A 13,863-nucleotide genomic window follows, 5' to 3' on the forward strand; every position below is an offset into this window, starting at 1 on the left:
GCACAAGCACAAGCACAAGCCAAGCCCAACCAAGCCCAGGCCCAAGCTCATTCCGCAACTCGCCGTTGCTCGTCGCCACTGTCCCTCTACCATTCTCCACCTCCACACCCCCCTCACCCTCCACCGGCTAAGCCATTCCGCATCCTCACCAGCCCAGCCCGCCCAGACGGCCAGCAACTCGCACAACTAGCCAGTGACCCTCGCTTATCGCGTCGTACATATAGACCAGCGACGATATCACATCTATCGCCACCACCCCAACCCATCATCATCATGTCACTAGTCCAGAATCTACCAGATGCGCCGCCGGCGTACACCTACGACTTGTCGCTCATCTCTGAAGAGCTGCCCCCCTACTCGCCCCATCCCATCACCCAACTACCACTGCGCGCAAATAATATCCGCAGCGCCCTCCGTCTCCTCCGCCTCCCTCCCGGACAACTTAAACCGTCCGCCCTCGCTCGCCATTTGACGCTATTTGAGAAACTTGTTTCGCGTCTCGAGGCAGAGGGCGTACATTTGTCCCCACTCGAGCGGGGTTGGGCCCTCGTCACCTCATGTCCCGGGCTGTCGTTGTTGGATGCATGGTTCCACGTGAGTCTCCAAAAAGAACGAGAGCTGATTCCAGATTTGCGATCGACCAGAAGTTGGAGAGGAGGCGTGGGCCCAATTGCTCGCTGCCTATGCTGGCGCCGAACCATGTCCGGTCAAGGCTCCGAACCACGCCGACCGGACACGGAGAGTATGGCGCTCGCTACTTGGCATGTGAAGGCCTGTGGGTTGATGTTGGGATGTTGTAGTTGGTTGTAAGAGTAGCATCTGCATTTGGGTTGCATCTTGCCTCGGTGCATGGGTGTTCTTCTCTGCCCCACTCCGTTGTTTGTGGCTAACGCTGTAACGATCGACTTGATGAATGTATCTCCCAGCGCCGTCCATATTTGGATGTGATCAGTACCAGAGGCTGTGATTTGGCTCACCCTGGAAACTAGCCAGATTTCGTCACTGAACTGTATAGCAGTCGGCCCAGCTTGGAGCATGTCGCTGGTACATCAAAAGATTATCCTAACCCTTCTCTCTACTAAGCCGCCGCCGCAACGCTCGCAGTCCCCCCATCGACCGGAACGTGGATCGTCGTCACAGGCGGGCTCCAAAAATCGTCACGCGACGACGTGTCGTGAATCTGGCTTCCCATGCCCTGCAGAGCCTCACGTACGTTGAGTGAGTAGAGCAGACCAATAACGTACAGCTTGGACTGGAAGTATACGATGGCGATGGAGACTGGGGATGTGTTTTTGACGACTAGTATCAGAGGGGTTGTATATCGACTTACGAAACGCCGCCAAGTAGATGATGGCACTCATGGTGGCGGGGATCTGCGCTTCCAGCGTCAAGCGGACCAGGCGGGTGATGAGCTGTGGTCAATTTGTCATCCTCATCCAAGCATCTCACGAGGTTGGTCCGGCTCCATCCGGTCCGCGACTTGATTAGGCCGTGTAGGATGGCGCCCGTGATGATTACGTCGGTGGACGTCGAGAAGGATAGCCATATGACCGTTGCTGATTTTAGCTAGACAAAAGAAAAAAAGATTACGTACGGATATAGACAAACTTTGCGTCGCGAGTGGAAGAGAGGGACGCGAAGATGATCTTGACCGCTAAAGTACACGCCAGGCTGAATAAGTATTTCAAGGACAAAGACAGACGCACGAGCCACACATCAACAACTGCGTCAGCGATACCAGAAATAAAAACTCACAACAGGAGTGATGACGAGAAACCAGTTACGCCCGTTGAGGAGGAAGGCGCGGTGGGTGAAGAACGACTGGGTAAACAGCGCTGTGATGCCTGCATCAGAATTGCAGATAGGATGCGCACAGTCGAGGAGCGGAAACCATGATCTCGAGTCAGAACACAGAACCCAACCTAAACTTACCCAGGTGTAGCTTCGAAGAACGACTGGTATCGTCCAAAGTTTGTAACAAACTGTGTAATGTAAGCGAATCCATGCCCAACGCACCCGGTGCGAGACGAGCCACCACTGATATGCGCTTGCCGCCAAAGTTCCCAATGTGGCGCCAATGACACAAAGCCGCGTCCAGTTGGTATCGCCCTTCTGGTGCGCCGACTTCATATATCGCACGAGAAGCATTAAGAAGATTCCCCTTATATTAGCGGTTGACAAAAACACGTACACGTACATGAGGTAAGTGTCTATGAACAGGCCTGCGAACATGCATGCGAGGGAGAAGGTCTGGTGTCAGTCCACTCTTGATGAATTCACCTGGAATTCACCTGGCGCGGCTTGAACATGGCTGCTGCCTCTTCCTCGGTGGGGTGGGGGAGGACGCCGGGACGCGTCATGTGTCAAGCTGTGTTGGGGGGGTTTGGGGGAGTTTGGGATGGCCTGGCAAGCCAGGGGGAGTCGTAATCGGGTCAGAGGGAACCGAGCCTGAGATCTTAAGAGAGTGGGAGATGGGCAACAGGTGGGAAGAGCGAGGTCGCGAGGTCGCATGTCGTTCCAGCTCTGTCTGGCTCAGAAGGAGAGTCGACGCCCATGGCGAAATCTGTCATCGCTTATGACTCGTTTGTCGAACACGCCCCCTCGGTGTGTGGCAGAGGCGCAGTGCATCTATCTGGGGCTCTGCCGTATCTCGTCTGGGGAGTTTTACAAATGGAATGGCTACAGGCCATATTGTTTCAGGTGTGTATAGGTAAAGTGCAAAATGCAGGATGAACCAGAGTCCCAGCCAACGTTTCAGCCCCTCCTCGTCTTTCTTTGGCAGACCGCTGTGTGTGCCATCGGCCCATCGTCCGCCGCCATGCGTTGCAGTGTATCCCGCGGATCCGCGGATGGATCATCCTCGTCATCTTCGTCTCGTGCCAACTCCGAAAGCCGGAACAGGACCAAGGGAACACTTTGGGGTTTGCGTTAAACGGTAGTTCAAACGTGTGGTCTATGGTGGTTAGGATTTTATCATTGCCACAATCCAGCGTGGGCCCTCTGATGGCGCTTGCTTAAGTGGTCGTTTTGCCTTTCAGGGTGTACATGTACTGTATCATAGGTACTGTAGGGAGGCCCGAACTCTGGTTCAGTAGAGCAAACGACCAGAACTCGACAGAGCATGCACATTCAACTATTGAATTCAATACAGTGGATAGATATACAAAGGGATGACACAGAAAGAACACCTCGACTCTTCCGGTTCTGTGGGGGCAAACCCCTTCATCCCCCAAGGTTCTCCCCTCAGCCATGTCGAGCCGTTGATGGTGCGTCATAACCCCCTCCCTACTCTTTCTGGGATATTTGGCCTGAAGGCTGAGCCCGTTTGCTGCATATGTTCAGAGTACCAAACGAGACTGCCAGATACTGTATCCTCTTGGTATTGATAGAAACAGCAGTGAGCCAACGGCAGACCGGCGCAGTTCTAGGAAACTCCTAACCTATCCTTGCTACCCACTGCCCAACCCCATGCTCTGCTCGCGACTTGTTCGCCTAAGGGCAAAGCGCGGCTGATGAGATAGGGCATACACACAGGTGCATTCTACATTCAGAGCGGATATGTCGGGTGAGAGGTGTGTCGGGCGTGGCCGAGCGTGGTTTGTAGAAATGTACCGGCTGTGGCCTTTTTTGGGATGGCGACTCGCTATTCTTCAAACGCGAACCCTTCAACGAGGCAATACATGTAACCGCAATCAATTCCGCTTCCAAAAATTAGTGGCAGCTTGATACTGCTTGCACTTCAGGATATCCTGCGTCGACGTCACTGTCTTCTTTCTCCCGGTGTAGCGGGTATCATCGGGCACGTTTGGAATGTTCTCCTTAGCCCTGTGTCCTCTGGGGCGATTGGGCGTAGTCGTAGCTATGCAAGCGTGGGCCAAGTTCCAATCCCCAATCGGCCTGCCGCCCGGTCTGCCCGTCACTTACCAATCCACCCCACAGAAGTAGACACAGGAGAAACGGACAATACGTCGGGGCGCGTGGGACGATGCGGCCAACGCCGATCCGAGCAGTGGAGTGGAAGGTGGGGCATCTTTCCGCACATCTAGATAGCCTAGGCCCTGTTCTCTACACGCCACTCCAAACCGCACTTTTTCACTCTCATCCAGCTTTCCAACTCAATCTATCTCAGTATCTTTCATGGCTCACAAAGTTCTACCATACCCGACGGAGGAGCAGGCAAAGGCGCTCTTCAGTCCTCGGCAGGTGAGCACCTCCAAGTCATGCTCAAGTAGACCCTTTCCATCAGCTGCATGTTCGCGGGCCTCCTCATCGACACATACCTCCTGTGAGCCCCCAAGATTCCCCTAGCCAACTTGTAGAGGAATCTTCATCGTCCTGCTCTATCGGTACTGCACGTCTGGCCATCAGAGGTCCGACTCGCATTTCACCCGCATTTGTGTGTTTGGGACAACTGCCACAACCCTAGGCGTAACTGGTACGTCCGACTTGCTAGGGAGTTAACACCAGCATACTCGGGGTGGCTCGTGTCGCATCGCGTGAGTGAGGCACCTGGTAATCTCATCCCAGTTTGTAGTCAACTTTGGGCACTACCAGCCGTTCTTTGAGGCGACGCCTGGGTGAGTTTGTTTGGTAACTTCAGCGCTGAAATGGTAGATCTTGGTTCCCGCTGCTAGATTGTTGGTCGGATAGATTGTCGATCGTGACGATCACGATCGACAATCGCCACCAATCAGCTGACTTTTTTCAGGTATAACCGCTTTATTCACTCAATCTTTTTTCACTCATCGCGCCTTTCTCATTAATGGGAGGAACTGGTTCATCGCTGTCCTGGCTGTCGTGAGTTTTGATCAAAGGAACGGCTAACACCAAGCTATTGATGTGTACCGGGTCAGTCTCCTTAAGCGTGGGAGCTAATTCCAGCCTCGCGTCCACCCTCGCCGTCAAGATCATCTTTGCGTCGCTCGCGTCCGCACGCGACTCGGCAAACGTTTACATCCGTGAGCGATACCAGAGATGCTACTCATCCAGCAACGGCAATCTGGCTCGCCAGCACAATGGTGACTGACCTGATCATCACTGGCGCGATTCTGTTCGGCCTGCTCAAATCTCGCACAGGCTGGACAAACACCAACCGTGTACGTATATGTAGCAACGATGGGTTCACTGTATACCAATCGCCACTTACACAAGATGATCACGCGGCTTATCCGGATAACACTCGAGGCACAGATTCCTGCCACCATGAGTGCCGTGATTTACCTTGGGGCTTTTCGTGAGTACCGCATATTGCATATGGGTCCCATGACATGCCAGACTCAGAAGATGAGGGAGGCACGAGGTCGAGTCGTGGCTTGCTCCATAGAGGGATTTCGCTACAGCACAACTGCATGTGGACTGGTTGGTCTACGCCTGGATCCTGCCAGTCAAAGAAATCAGTATCCAGCGGCGCACATGACCTTTGCCTCCCTATTTTCCTCCCTACGTTTTGCCCTTTCTTATGACAGTGACCAGGAAATCCACCGCTGTCACGATCGCGATTGTCTATTTCCAGTCCAAGTTATACGCCGTCGGCTTCCTCTACTCTCTGAACGCGCGTCAGCTTCTCAGTACAATTGGGAGGCAAGACCTGGCGGACGCGTCATCGTGTGCCGATTTCCAAAGCCCCCGTCCATCGACATTCCAATTCACAAGTCCCACAGAGACGCGCGAGGAGATGAAACAAGTCTAAAGTGGCATTGCGGGGGTTTCTCTAGTTGTCTATATACATGGATCGTTGCGCATCACTCCCAAACGGTCCATACCTCCCGAACGCATCTGCAATCCGTCCGACAACGCGCATCTCGTAGTCGGCCGAGATATCGTCCACCCCATCCACGAGGGTCGTAGTCTGGGTCTTGACATGTACAGTGCAACCTGGCCCGAAGCGGAGGAGAGAGGACTTAAGTTGTGCGGGGTGGGGAACGGAGGCGCGGATGTATCCCCAGTCGTCGCCGCCGGCATCGTATGCCGCCCACTCCGGAAGCGTGATGGAGAGGTTGAGATGTAATTCGGCGAGGGCGAGTTCGGGAGGAGGAATCTCCGGGGGAGCGGGGAAGGTTAAGCTAGGCTCCGGTGGGAAGGCGCCAAAGTCGGGGTCGAGGATCGAGGGAGGTCGGCGCATTTCGCTCATCGGTCTCGGGGAGAGCTGGGACCGATGGGCCTCGGAATGGACTCTGTGTCTCACCGGTTCCGAGTCGACACGGGTCCGTGGTTCCTTCTTGAACCCTTTGGCGAAGGCGCCGATGCCCTTGAACAGCCCGCTTACGGGTCTGGAGACGCGTTCACGTACGCTCAAAGGCTCGATCTTAGTCTCGATAGGCGCGGTTGGCTCTTCCGTGACAGTACTGATCGTCGCGATCGTTGCCGAGCTCTGGAGGCGGACACGCGTCGAGAAATGTTCCTCGGCCTTAGGAGGTGGGGGAACAAAGAGGATGAGGTGGAGCTTCTTGAGCGAAGCGAAGACGGTCCAGTCGACTGTTGCGAAGAAGTCGGCTGGTGAGATGGCCGGGTCGGTGAGGTCTACCGCAAGGCGCAGCTCCTCGATACCCGAAGCTGAGGGCGCGAACGCAGCGAATTCGCCTAGCGACACGGGCTCAGTGGGTGAGAGGAGGAGACGCTGGGGGTGAGGGTAGTCTTGCGCGCGACGGGCGAGGATACTAAGCCACGCGCGAGCGCTGTGCGTCTGATCTGTCACGAGGCTGTGGATGGGACGGCAGAGCACTGGTGGAACGGTGGCGTGTTTCTGGCCCTCGGCGAAGCGCTGCGCGCCGGCGCGCGGCATCGACCCAAACTCGAGGGCGTAGCTGACCTCGGCGTCCTGGTTGCGCGGGAGGCAGGGCTCGAATGGGTGGATAGTGTAGAAGATGCCGTCTGGCCGCATTGGCAGGCGGCGAGTCACGCGGATATCCAAGAACGAGGAGGGACGCGCCATCTCGACCTTTCCACAGGCGACAGTTTCGAGGTTCGGGAAGCTGTCGAAGAGCTCGAAGAAGCCGCGACCGCGCGATGCGACGAGGCAGCCGCTCAGGTCGAGGTTGTGCACGGCCGCTCGGTAGACGCTCATGCGGTGCTGGTGTCAGCTTGGCTGGCCGTAGACTCACTGTTGGAACTGGGAGGTTGAGGGGTAGGTTGGAGAAGGAGATATTGGCATACAGAACTGCGATGACGGAGCAGAAGGACGCGCGGTTCACACGCATCAGGTGAGATAGGACGGGCTGGTGCTCGTACTTGTGGTCCTTGACGACGATGTCGACGACGCGGTTACGGACATGCTCGAGGCCCCATACGCGGGCGCCGACTGGGAGGACGAGACGCGGAGTGGGCGTACGTGTCGGCGTCTCCGGAGCCGTGGGTGGGCAATCGAGCTCGGACGGGTCAGTGCTGAGTCGGTACTCGTGCGGCGGAGAGGGAGGAGTGGAGTGCTTGGAGCTCGGGCGAGGAGAGGCGGAACGTGCCGAGTGAGTAGACCTTGAGGAGGAAACTGGCGCCCTCAGCGACGAGCTTGAAGCCTTGCCCCGCTGGCGTGAAGGAGAGTGCTGAGATTGACTGTGAGAGGCATTGGGTGCCTGCTTGCTCGCCGTATCCGTGCCCCGGACGCGCAGTGATGTGTTCGAGGCCTGCTTGATAGGTTTGGGTGAGTCTGTCCGCGGGATGAGCAGAGAGTCGGTGGACGGCTGCCTGCTCGACATGGGCGTCGGCACAGGTTCAGGAACGCGCAGGGAGGTACCTGATCCGGACTTGGTGATATGCTTAACGGATGAAGCTCTCAGCGATGAGATTGACGCTTGGTTAATGAGAGGCTGCGGGAGCCTCTGTGGATATGCCGGGGTTGGGCTGCCGGTCTGTGGATGTGAGCGCGAGGGACGCCTGATGACGAAGCCTTTCTGCGGAGTGGATGGGGCCGCCGAGTTTGCAGGCAAAGGGTTGGTGGTCTTAGGAGGCGTAGTCTGGGGAGAAAGAGATTGAGCGTTGGCGACCTTGCTGTGGAGTGATGAGGCGGATGTCGACGCGCTGATGGCACCAGAACGTGAAGAGAAGGATGTGGCCGACACCTGAGGCTTGACTGCCGGCGGCGGGACCTGGGGAAGCCGGTGCGGAGGCGATGATGGGCTGGTTGTCTGCGGCGGTGGAGGGTTCTGGATGTGATGGCGCACAGTGAAGCTACCTGGCGAACCGGGAGACGCAGCAGTGGTACGGTTGGGCGGAGTCGAGGGAGGCTCGGCGGGTGCCTTGGAGGCCTGTGGAACTGAAGAGGTCGATGGAGGCAGGCGGCCTGGAACCGCCAAAGGACTGGCCTTTGACGTCGCGGTGTGCTTCACGACGAATGTGCCACTCGGCTTAAGAGCATTAGGCGGTTGGGGAGGGCCGGGGAGCTTGAGCGGGCTCTCCGGCGGCGAGGGAAGCCCCAGACTTGCGTCCTTGACTTGAGTCCGCGACGGAGAATGTTGGGGACGGGCAGGTTGAGCGCTTTGGCGCTCTGCAATATTACTCGTAGCAGGCGGTGTAGACATCGGCGTAGCGTACACCGACCCCTGCGGGACAGGGATGGGCATGTGCCCCTCGCCAAACTGATGCGCTCTCCCTGCTCTAGGCATCTCCGCATCGCTATGCGGTGAAACCTCCACAGGCGCCCTAGCACCTGGTGGCAGTCTCGCTGGTGGGGACACGGCATCGGATCTGGGTGGCTGTCTGGCCGCGGGTGATGGGGTAGGTGTAGACCTCGCGTCGGATCGAGGTCCAAACGCAGCGGCGGGGTTATACCGTACTCTAGATTCCGACGAATGGCTCGAATCGCTCTTGGGTGGTCCAAATGCCGCCGAAGCATTATATCTCGCTGGTCCTTTTGATTCGGACGAGTGACCCGAGTCGCTCGTAGGCCCAAAGGCGGCGGCGGGGTTGTATCGCACGGATGGGGTGCGAGTGGGCGCGTTCTTGTTTGGCCCGAAGGCTGCCGAGAGGTTGTATCGTGCTGGCCCAGCGCGGCCGAATGGTTCTGGCGAATGGTGCGGTGGGGAACCATACTCCCCGTTTGGGGGGAGGGTGGGTCTCGCGGCGGGCTGGGCGCCAGGAGGGAGGGTCATGGGCGATGTTGAGCTGCATCTCGGCGGAGTGGCGGGTGGGATGACGGACATGTCGTGTCTGGTCCGATGTGACGATTCAGCGGCGTTGTAACGCTGCGGCTCGGGGTAGACCCGAGATTCCGGTTGTAGCAGAGGTTTAGAGACCTCGTAGCGACGCTGTGGATCCGAGTAGGATTGGGTGTGGGTCCTCGGCTCTTGCGTGGGTGGAAGGACTGGATGGCAGCGGGGCTGGGTCGGCAGTGGTGCCCGTTGGGGTTCAGCCTGCTGTTGCTGCGCGTAGAACGCTGGGCCCGGAGAGACTTGTGATTGAGGGTGGGGGAGATCGTAGCGTTCCGGCAGTCTCTGCGGCCCCGGTTGAAACGCAAGTCCCGCCTCGTGGGGTTGAGACTGGAGCTGGAGCTGGTTTGACAAGTGCCGTTGAAGCTGCACCTGGGGAGGAGTTGGTTGGTACTGGTACTGATACTGCTGAGGCAGCGCTTGATACAGTTCTGGCTGTTCGGATGCGTAGGATCGCGGATTGCGATCAGGCTCAGGCTCCCAGGCTGGTGCGAGTGGGGGAGGCTGGGGAGGGTATTGTGGGCGGGGCTGGTACAGGCGGAGGGCCGAGGAGGGTTGAGGCGGCTGCTCCCAGTTCTGGTACGACCTGCGTTCGTAGACTTGAGGAACCTGGTGGGGCGGGGCCTGGTAATGGACAGATTGCCCGGGGTTGTGGGGGAATGATGGGAGAGCTGTCCGGGGGTATTGGTAGGGCCCTTGAGGTGGGTGATGAGGTGGCTTATGAAGGTTATGAGGTAGATTATGAGGCGGGTTATGAGGTAGGTTCTGAGGGCCTTGGAACTGGATCGACGGGGAGCGGTGCACTTGTGGGTTTAACTGTGGGCGAGATGACGGGTGGGGAGGTGGGAAGTCTGGGTGGGGAGGTGGAGCTGATTGGCAAGTTGAGAAGTCTGGACGGCGCAAGATCGAGACGTGAGCGGGTATGCTGCTCCTCCGTGGGGGGAGTGTGTGTGTGGTGGGTGTGGACATGGCCATGGACATTGGCTGATGGCGACCAGCGCCAAGGGGAAGGAGAGGATTGCAGTTGAGAATGCCTGGGATGGGCCTGAGAAATGAGGAGTTTGATTCATCGGACCCATACGTGGTGCACGGACCGAGTGTGACGTGAGAGAGAGAGGAGAAAGTGTTGCACTGACCCCGGCGAGATTGATACCCTTGCCAAGGCTGATGAGACTTCAGGTTTGGACTGAAACCAAGGCGGAGGGTGACGAGGAATGCGTGGTGAGGAATTCATCGGCGATCCGCGATGAGCAGAGAACGGCGATGGCGCGCTTCTCCTCGGCCTCCTCCGGCTCCTCCAGAGTCTTGTACATCAAACCCGTCAACATGATCCAATGGTCCGATGGGCGAGGGCCCAGCCATCTACACGGACCCGAGCGCTCGCATCGTAAACTGTACTTCGGTGCGCAGTCTCGCAACTTTTTTGTTTCGAGGCCCATTCAAAGCATGTCCCTGCGCGCGATCGCGATCTCGAGGGTAGTGGAGGCCCGGTCGCCGTCTTGGCTAGGGAATCAGGCGACGTCAGAGGTTAGATGGCCTGTGCAGATCTGGATGTGTGAGAAGCAAGATGTAGAGAGTACAGGTTGAACATCCACCGCGGTCATGGTCCTATGGCGCACTTGTCAGTTCAGGCTCAGCAGGCGGCGTGTTACTACGGGAGTCGAGAGGCGGGTCCGCGGGAACAGGCATCTGGACGAAGGTGATCGTCGAAAACTAGGTCAGCTCGGAACAAAGCAACAGCTCACCATGTCGCACCAGTCGCGCACGAGGTCCGAGTCGGTGCCCGGCGTGCTGGCCTGTCCGCAGAGCGCGCACGCAATGTGGAATACCTTGCCGCGTACGCTCTCGCCGTTGCTTGCTAAGTCTTCAACGGGTATGCTCATAAGAAGGTTGTGGATCTCGCGGGCGATGGCCTCGCGCTCGCGAGCCAGTTGATCCTCGTTGACATTCAAGGCTGAGCGCAGGTCGTACAGAGCAAACTTGACAATGGCGACGGTAATAAGAATGTTGGCACGTTGTGTCGCGAACACTTGCCGGTTCGCCTCGAGGGGCACGCTGGGTGGATCTTGGATCGCAGACGGGAGTTCGCGGAGGAGCGCATGCACGCGCTCCTCGGCCACGACGGTCCAAGCGGTCGTGATCGTCTGGAGTTCACTCAGAGCGCAGCGGTGGTGGAAGAAGCACTCGGACAGGATGCGGAAGAGCTTGGACACGGCAACAAAACCGGCGAGGAGGGACGTCTTGTGCGCCGGTTGCGGGAACATGCCCTGCGACGTGATGAAGTCGTCGTCGATCGCCTCGGGGTACGAGCACACACCCTGGAAGTCGTTGATGAGCATCGGATTGCCGGGGATCGCACGGGTTCTGGCGTCAGCGGCTCAGTCGGGAGACATACTTGTCGCTTGCGTAGAGTTGCCAGAAGACGCGGCGGCGGAGCTGGACCTCGATGTGGTCAAGGCCGAGGGCAGCAGTCTTGGCGTCCGAATGGAGACCGAGGCAGAAAGCCAGTTGAACGGCTTGACCTAGCCGCGCCGCGGCGGTGTGCGTGAGTCCGATGGAAAGAAGGTAGAAGTTGTCAAAGATGATGATACAGATCTGGGTGAGCGTCACCTGGCCGGTATAGGAGCGCTGGAGGAGTTGCGACGTGCGGTGGCAACGCCGCTGGAGACGCTTGAGGCCTTCAACGTCGTACTGCTCCGTTACGAGGCGTGACGTCGGGAGCTGTGAGATGGTTAGCGCGACGATGGACAGGAGGAGTGCGCGGAAGTCGGTGTCGCGCAAGTCGAGGCGTGTTGCGAGGTTCTCGCTGAACGTCGGCCGGTGCACGAGCGGCAGCAACGGCCATTGGTGTTGCAGGTACAGCGAAATGAAGTGGGAAATGTTGGCCCAGGACGCAACGTCCTCGAGTTGCGGCTCGCGCTGGCGCAGCTGCGCCGCCGTGGCGACCTCCGGACTCTCCAGCGATAACAGCTGCGCCTGCTCCGAAGGAAACTGGGTTGTCCCCGGCCCCGAGAAGGGATCGAAGCCAAAGTCTACAGGTCCGAAGACGCTGCCGCCGTCGAGAGTAATGCTGTCCAGCCACGACAGGCCACCGTTGTCGTGGTTACTTCGCATCCCCGTGAGGGCGAGGGACGAGAATGGGGAGCGCGGCGTCCCGTACTCCTCCAATGGTGATAGAGCGGGCGGCCTGGCAGGGTATGGTGAGTACGAAGGGCGGAACGATGGTTCGGCGGGCGGGGCTGGCTTGTTCTGGTTCTGAGCCCTCACCTGCATGGCGAAGCTGGGTGAGCGTGATCAAGTGCGAACATACGCATTCTTCCGCCCCGGCTTCTTCTTCACGTAGTCGTGCGTGCACGCGATCTGGAGGTTACGGCACCCGGTGCATGGACCCGGCTCTTCGGCCTCGACGCACTTGATCTGGTATCAGATATGAATGTGGGGTTCAGTGGGCGGGGAAGATCGCGGAGGGTCTCCGGGGGGATTGTTGTGAGTGCGGGGGACATACTTTGCGCTTCCTGCAGTTGTCGCAAGTGCTAGACGACTTGGACTTGCTCGTCGGCGGCGTACTCGACATGTTCGCGTCGCGCTATGCACTGTCGGGCTTGTTTATTGATGGGAGAAGGTGGTTGGTGGTGATGTGAATAGAGATGCAAGCGGGGGATTCGCGGTGGATTGAACCGGAACGGGATGATCATCCAGTAGCTCCGGGTGGTCACAACAGCCACTATAACGGAACATACTTAAGGCATTCAAGTAGCTTCAGCCAGTCGTTGTGACGTTGTGTCGTTCTGCTCCCAGTTTCTCCGCTCGACCATGTGCGCCAGCATCAGCATCAGCATCAGCATCAGCATCAGCATCCGCGGCTACCCTCCAGCCTCCTGAGTGTGCGACCGTCAGCTCTCTCGCTCTCTAGCGCTCGCTCTAGAGGGGAGTGTGAGATACGCCAACCCCAGTAACAAGTAGAATGATGTAGAGGGTGCATTGGGCGCGGCTGTGTCTTGATCTGGTAAGCAGCCTTCCGATCCTTCTCCCTCTTCCACTCGATACAACGCTCGTGCATTTCCAAAAGCAAGATGTAGAGCAAGCAACAAAAATATACGATCGCCGGGAATCGAACCCGAGGCAGGGGTAGGTTCAAACTGGATGAGCAGCTAGATGGGAAACCCCTATGTTACCATTACACCACAATCGTTGCCTGATCGCGCTGGTGGTCCCGTTTCTGCGACGCCCTTGAACGCGCCAGGTGGGCATCTGCATCTGCATGCGGTTGGTTGGCTTGCTGCTGTCCTAGAGGCTGGGAGGCGCGCGAAAGTTCGTTGCCTGCAGGGTCGTGCAGGGTTGGCTCGGCGTAATAATAGCCGGCCATAGCCGGTTTGTCGGGAATAACTCGAGGCGGTTCATCGGCGCGTTTCATAACTTGGTCAGGGCAAAATCGTCACCCTCAAACAAATCACACACGAGATAATAACTTGGCTAATGTCCGAGTAGTAATGCTTAGCGTGTTCGCTATCAGCACCAATAGGTCACTCTGGTCACAGATCCTTCTGCCGGGGCAGCTGACGGATTGTTGGTGGGCGGCGCCGAGATCTAGAATTGCAGTCAACTCCCTCCTGCGGTCCCAGCTGCCGTTGTCTCCTAAATAGCCGCTTCCTCAGCTTAGACTCGTTTATCGCTCCGACGCCCAGTTCGAAAAGAAGATGCATTAGCATACGAACGAAAAGTTCAA

At 57.8% G+C, this 13,863-nt stretch overlaps 4 protein-coding genes across 4 annotated transcripts; 1 reads left to right on the forward strand and 3 right to left on the reverse strand.

Annotated features, from left to right (window-relative positions):
* Positions 1 to 1,078: 1,078 nt before the first annotated feature.
* Positions 1,079 to 2,360, reverse strand: CcaverHIS019_0704560 (uncharacterized protein; the record flags this gene model as incomplete). Its single annotated transcript, XM_060603891.1, has 10 exons — positions 1,079 to 1,278; positions 1,331 to 1,412; positions 1,450 to 1,556; positions 1,595 to 1,671; positions 1,707 to 1,723; positions 1,756 to 1,897; positions 1,933 to 1,982; positions 2,017 to 2,161; positions 2,198 to 2,250; positions 2,292 to 2,360. The coding sequence occupies 10 exons, from the start codon at positions 2,358 to 2,360 to the stop codon at positions 1,079 to 1,081; spliced, it is 942 nt and encodes a 313-aa protein (XP_060460140.1).
* A 1,777-nt stretch (positions 2,361 to 4,137) lies between these two features.
* CcaverHIS019_0704570 (uncharacterized protein) lies at positions 4,138 to 5,416 on the forward strand (the record flags this gene model as incomplete). Its single annotated transcript, XM_060603892.1, has 9 exons — positions 4,138 to 4,203; positions 4,233 to 4,285; positions 4,320 to 4,435; positions 4,468 to 4,496; positions 4,528 to 4,577; positions 4,882 to 4,958; positions 4,990 to 5,096; positions 5,152 to 5,233; positions 5,385 to 5,416. 9 exons carry the CDS (start codon positions 4,138 to 4,140, stop codon positions 5,414 to 5,416), a joined length of 612 nt encoding a protein of 203 aa, XP_060460141.1.
* Positions 5,417 to 5,710: 294 nt separating this feature from the next.
* Positions 5,711 to 9,080, reverse strand: CcaverHIS019_0704580 (uncharacterized protein; the record flags this gene model as incomplete). The annotated part of the gene is made up of 2 exons (XM_060603893.1): positions 5,711 to 7,069; positions 7,101 to 9,080. 2 exons carry the CDS (start codon positions 9,078 to 9,080, stop codon positions 5,711 to 5,713), a joined length of 3,339 nt encoding a protein of 1,112 aa, XP_060460142.1.
* A 1,665-nt stretch (positions 9,081 to 10,745) lies between these two features.
* On the reverse strand, positions 10,746 to 12,711 carry CcaverHIS019_0704590 (uncharacterized protein; the record flags this gene model as incomplete). The annotated part of the gene is made up of 5 exons (XM_060603894.1): positions 10,746 to 10,850; positions 10,883 to 11,501; positions 11,533 to 12,417; positions 12,448 to 12,554; positions 12,643 to 12,711. 5 exons carry the CDS (start codon positions 12,709 to 12,711, stop codon positions 10,746 to 10,748), a joined length of 1,785 nt encoding a protein of 594 aa, XP_060460143.1.
* Positions 12,712 to 13,863: the final 1,152 nt, after the last annotated feature.

The sequence above is a fragment of the Cutaneotrichosporon cavernicola genome (genome assembly GCF_030864355.1).
Source record: "Cutaneotrichosporon cavernicola HIS019 DNA, chromosome: 7b".
Classification (NCBI taxonomy): domain Eukaryota; kingdom Fungi; phylum Basidiomycota; class Tremellomycetes; order Trichosporonales; family Trichosporonaceae; genus Cutaneotrichosporon; species Cutaneotrichosporon cavernicola.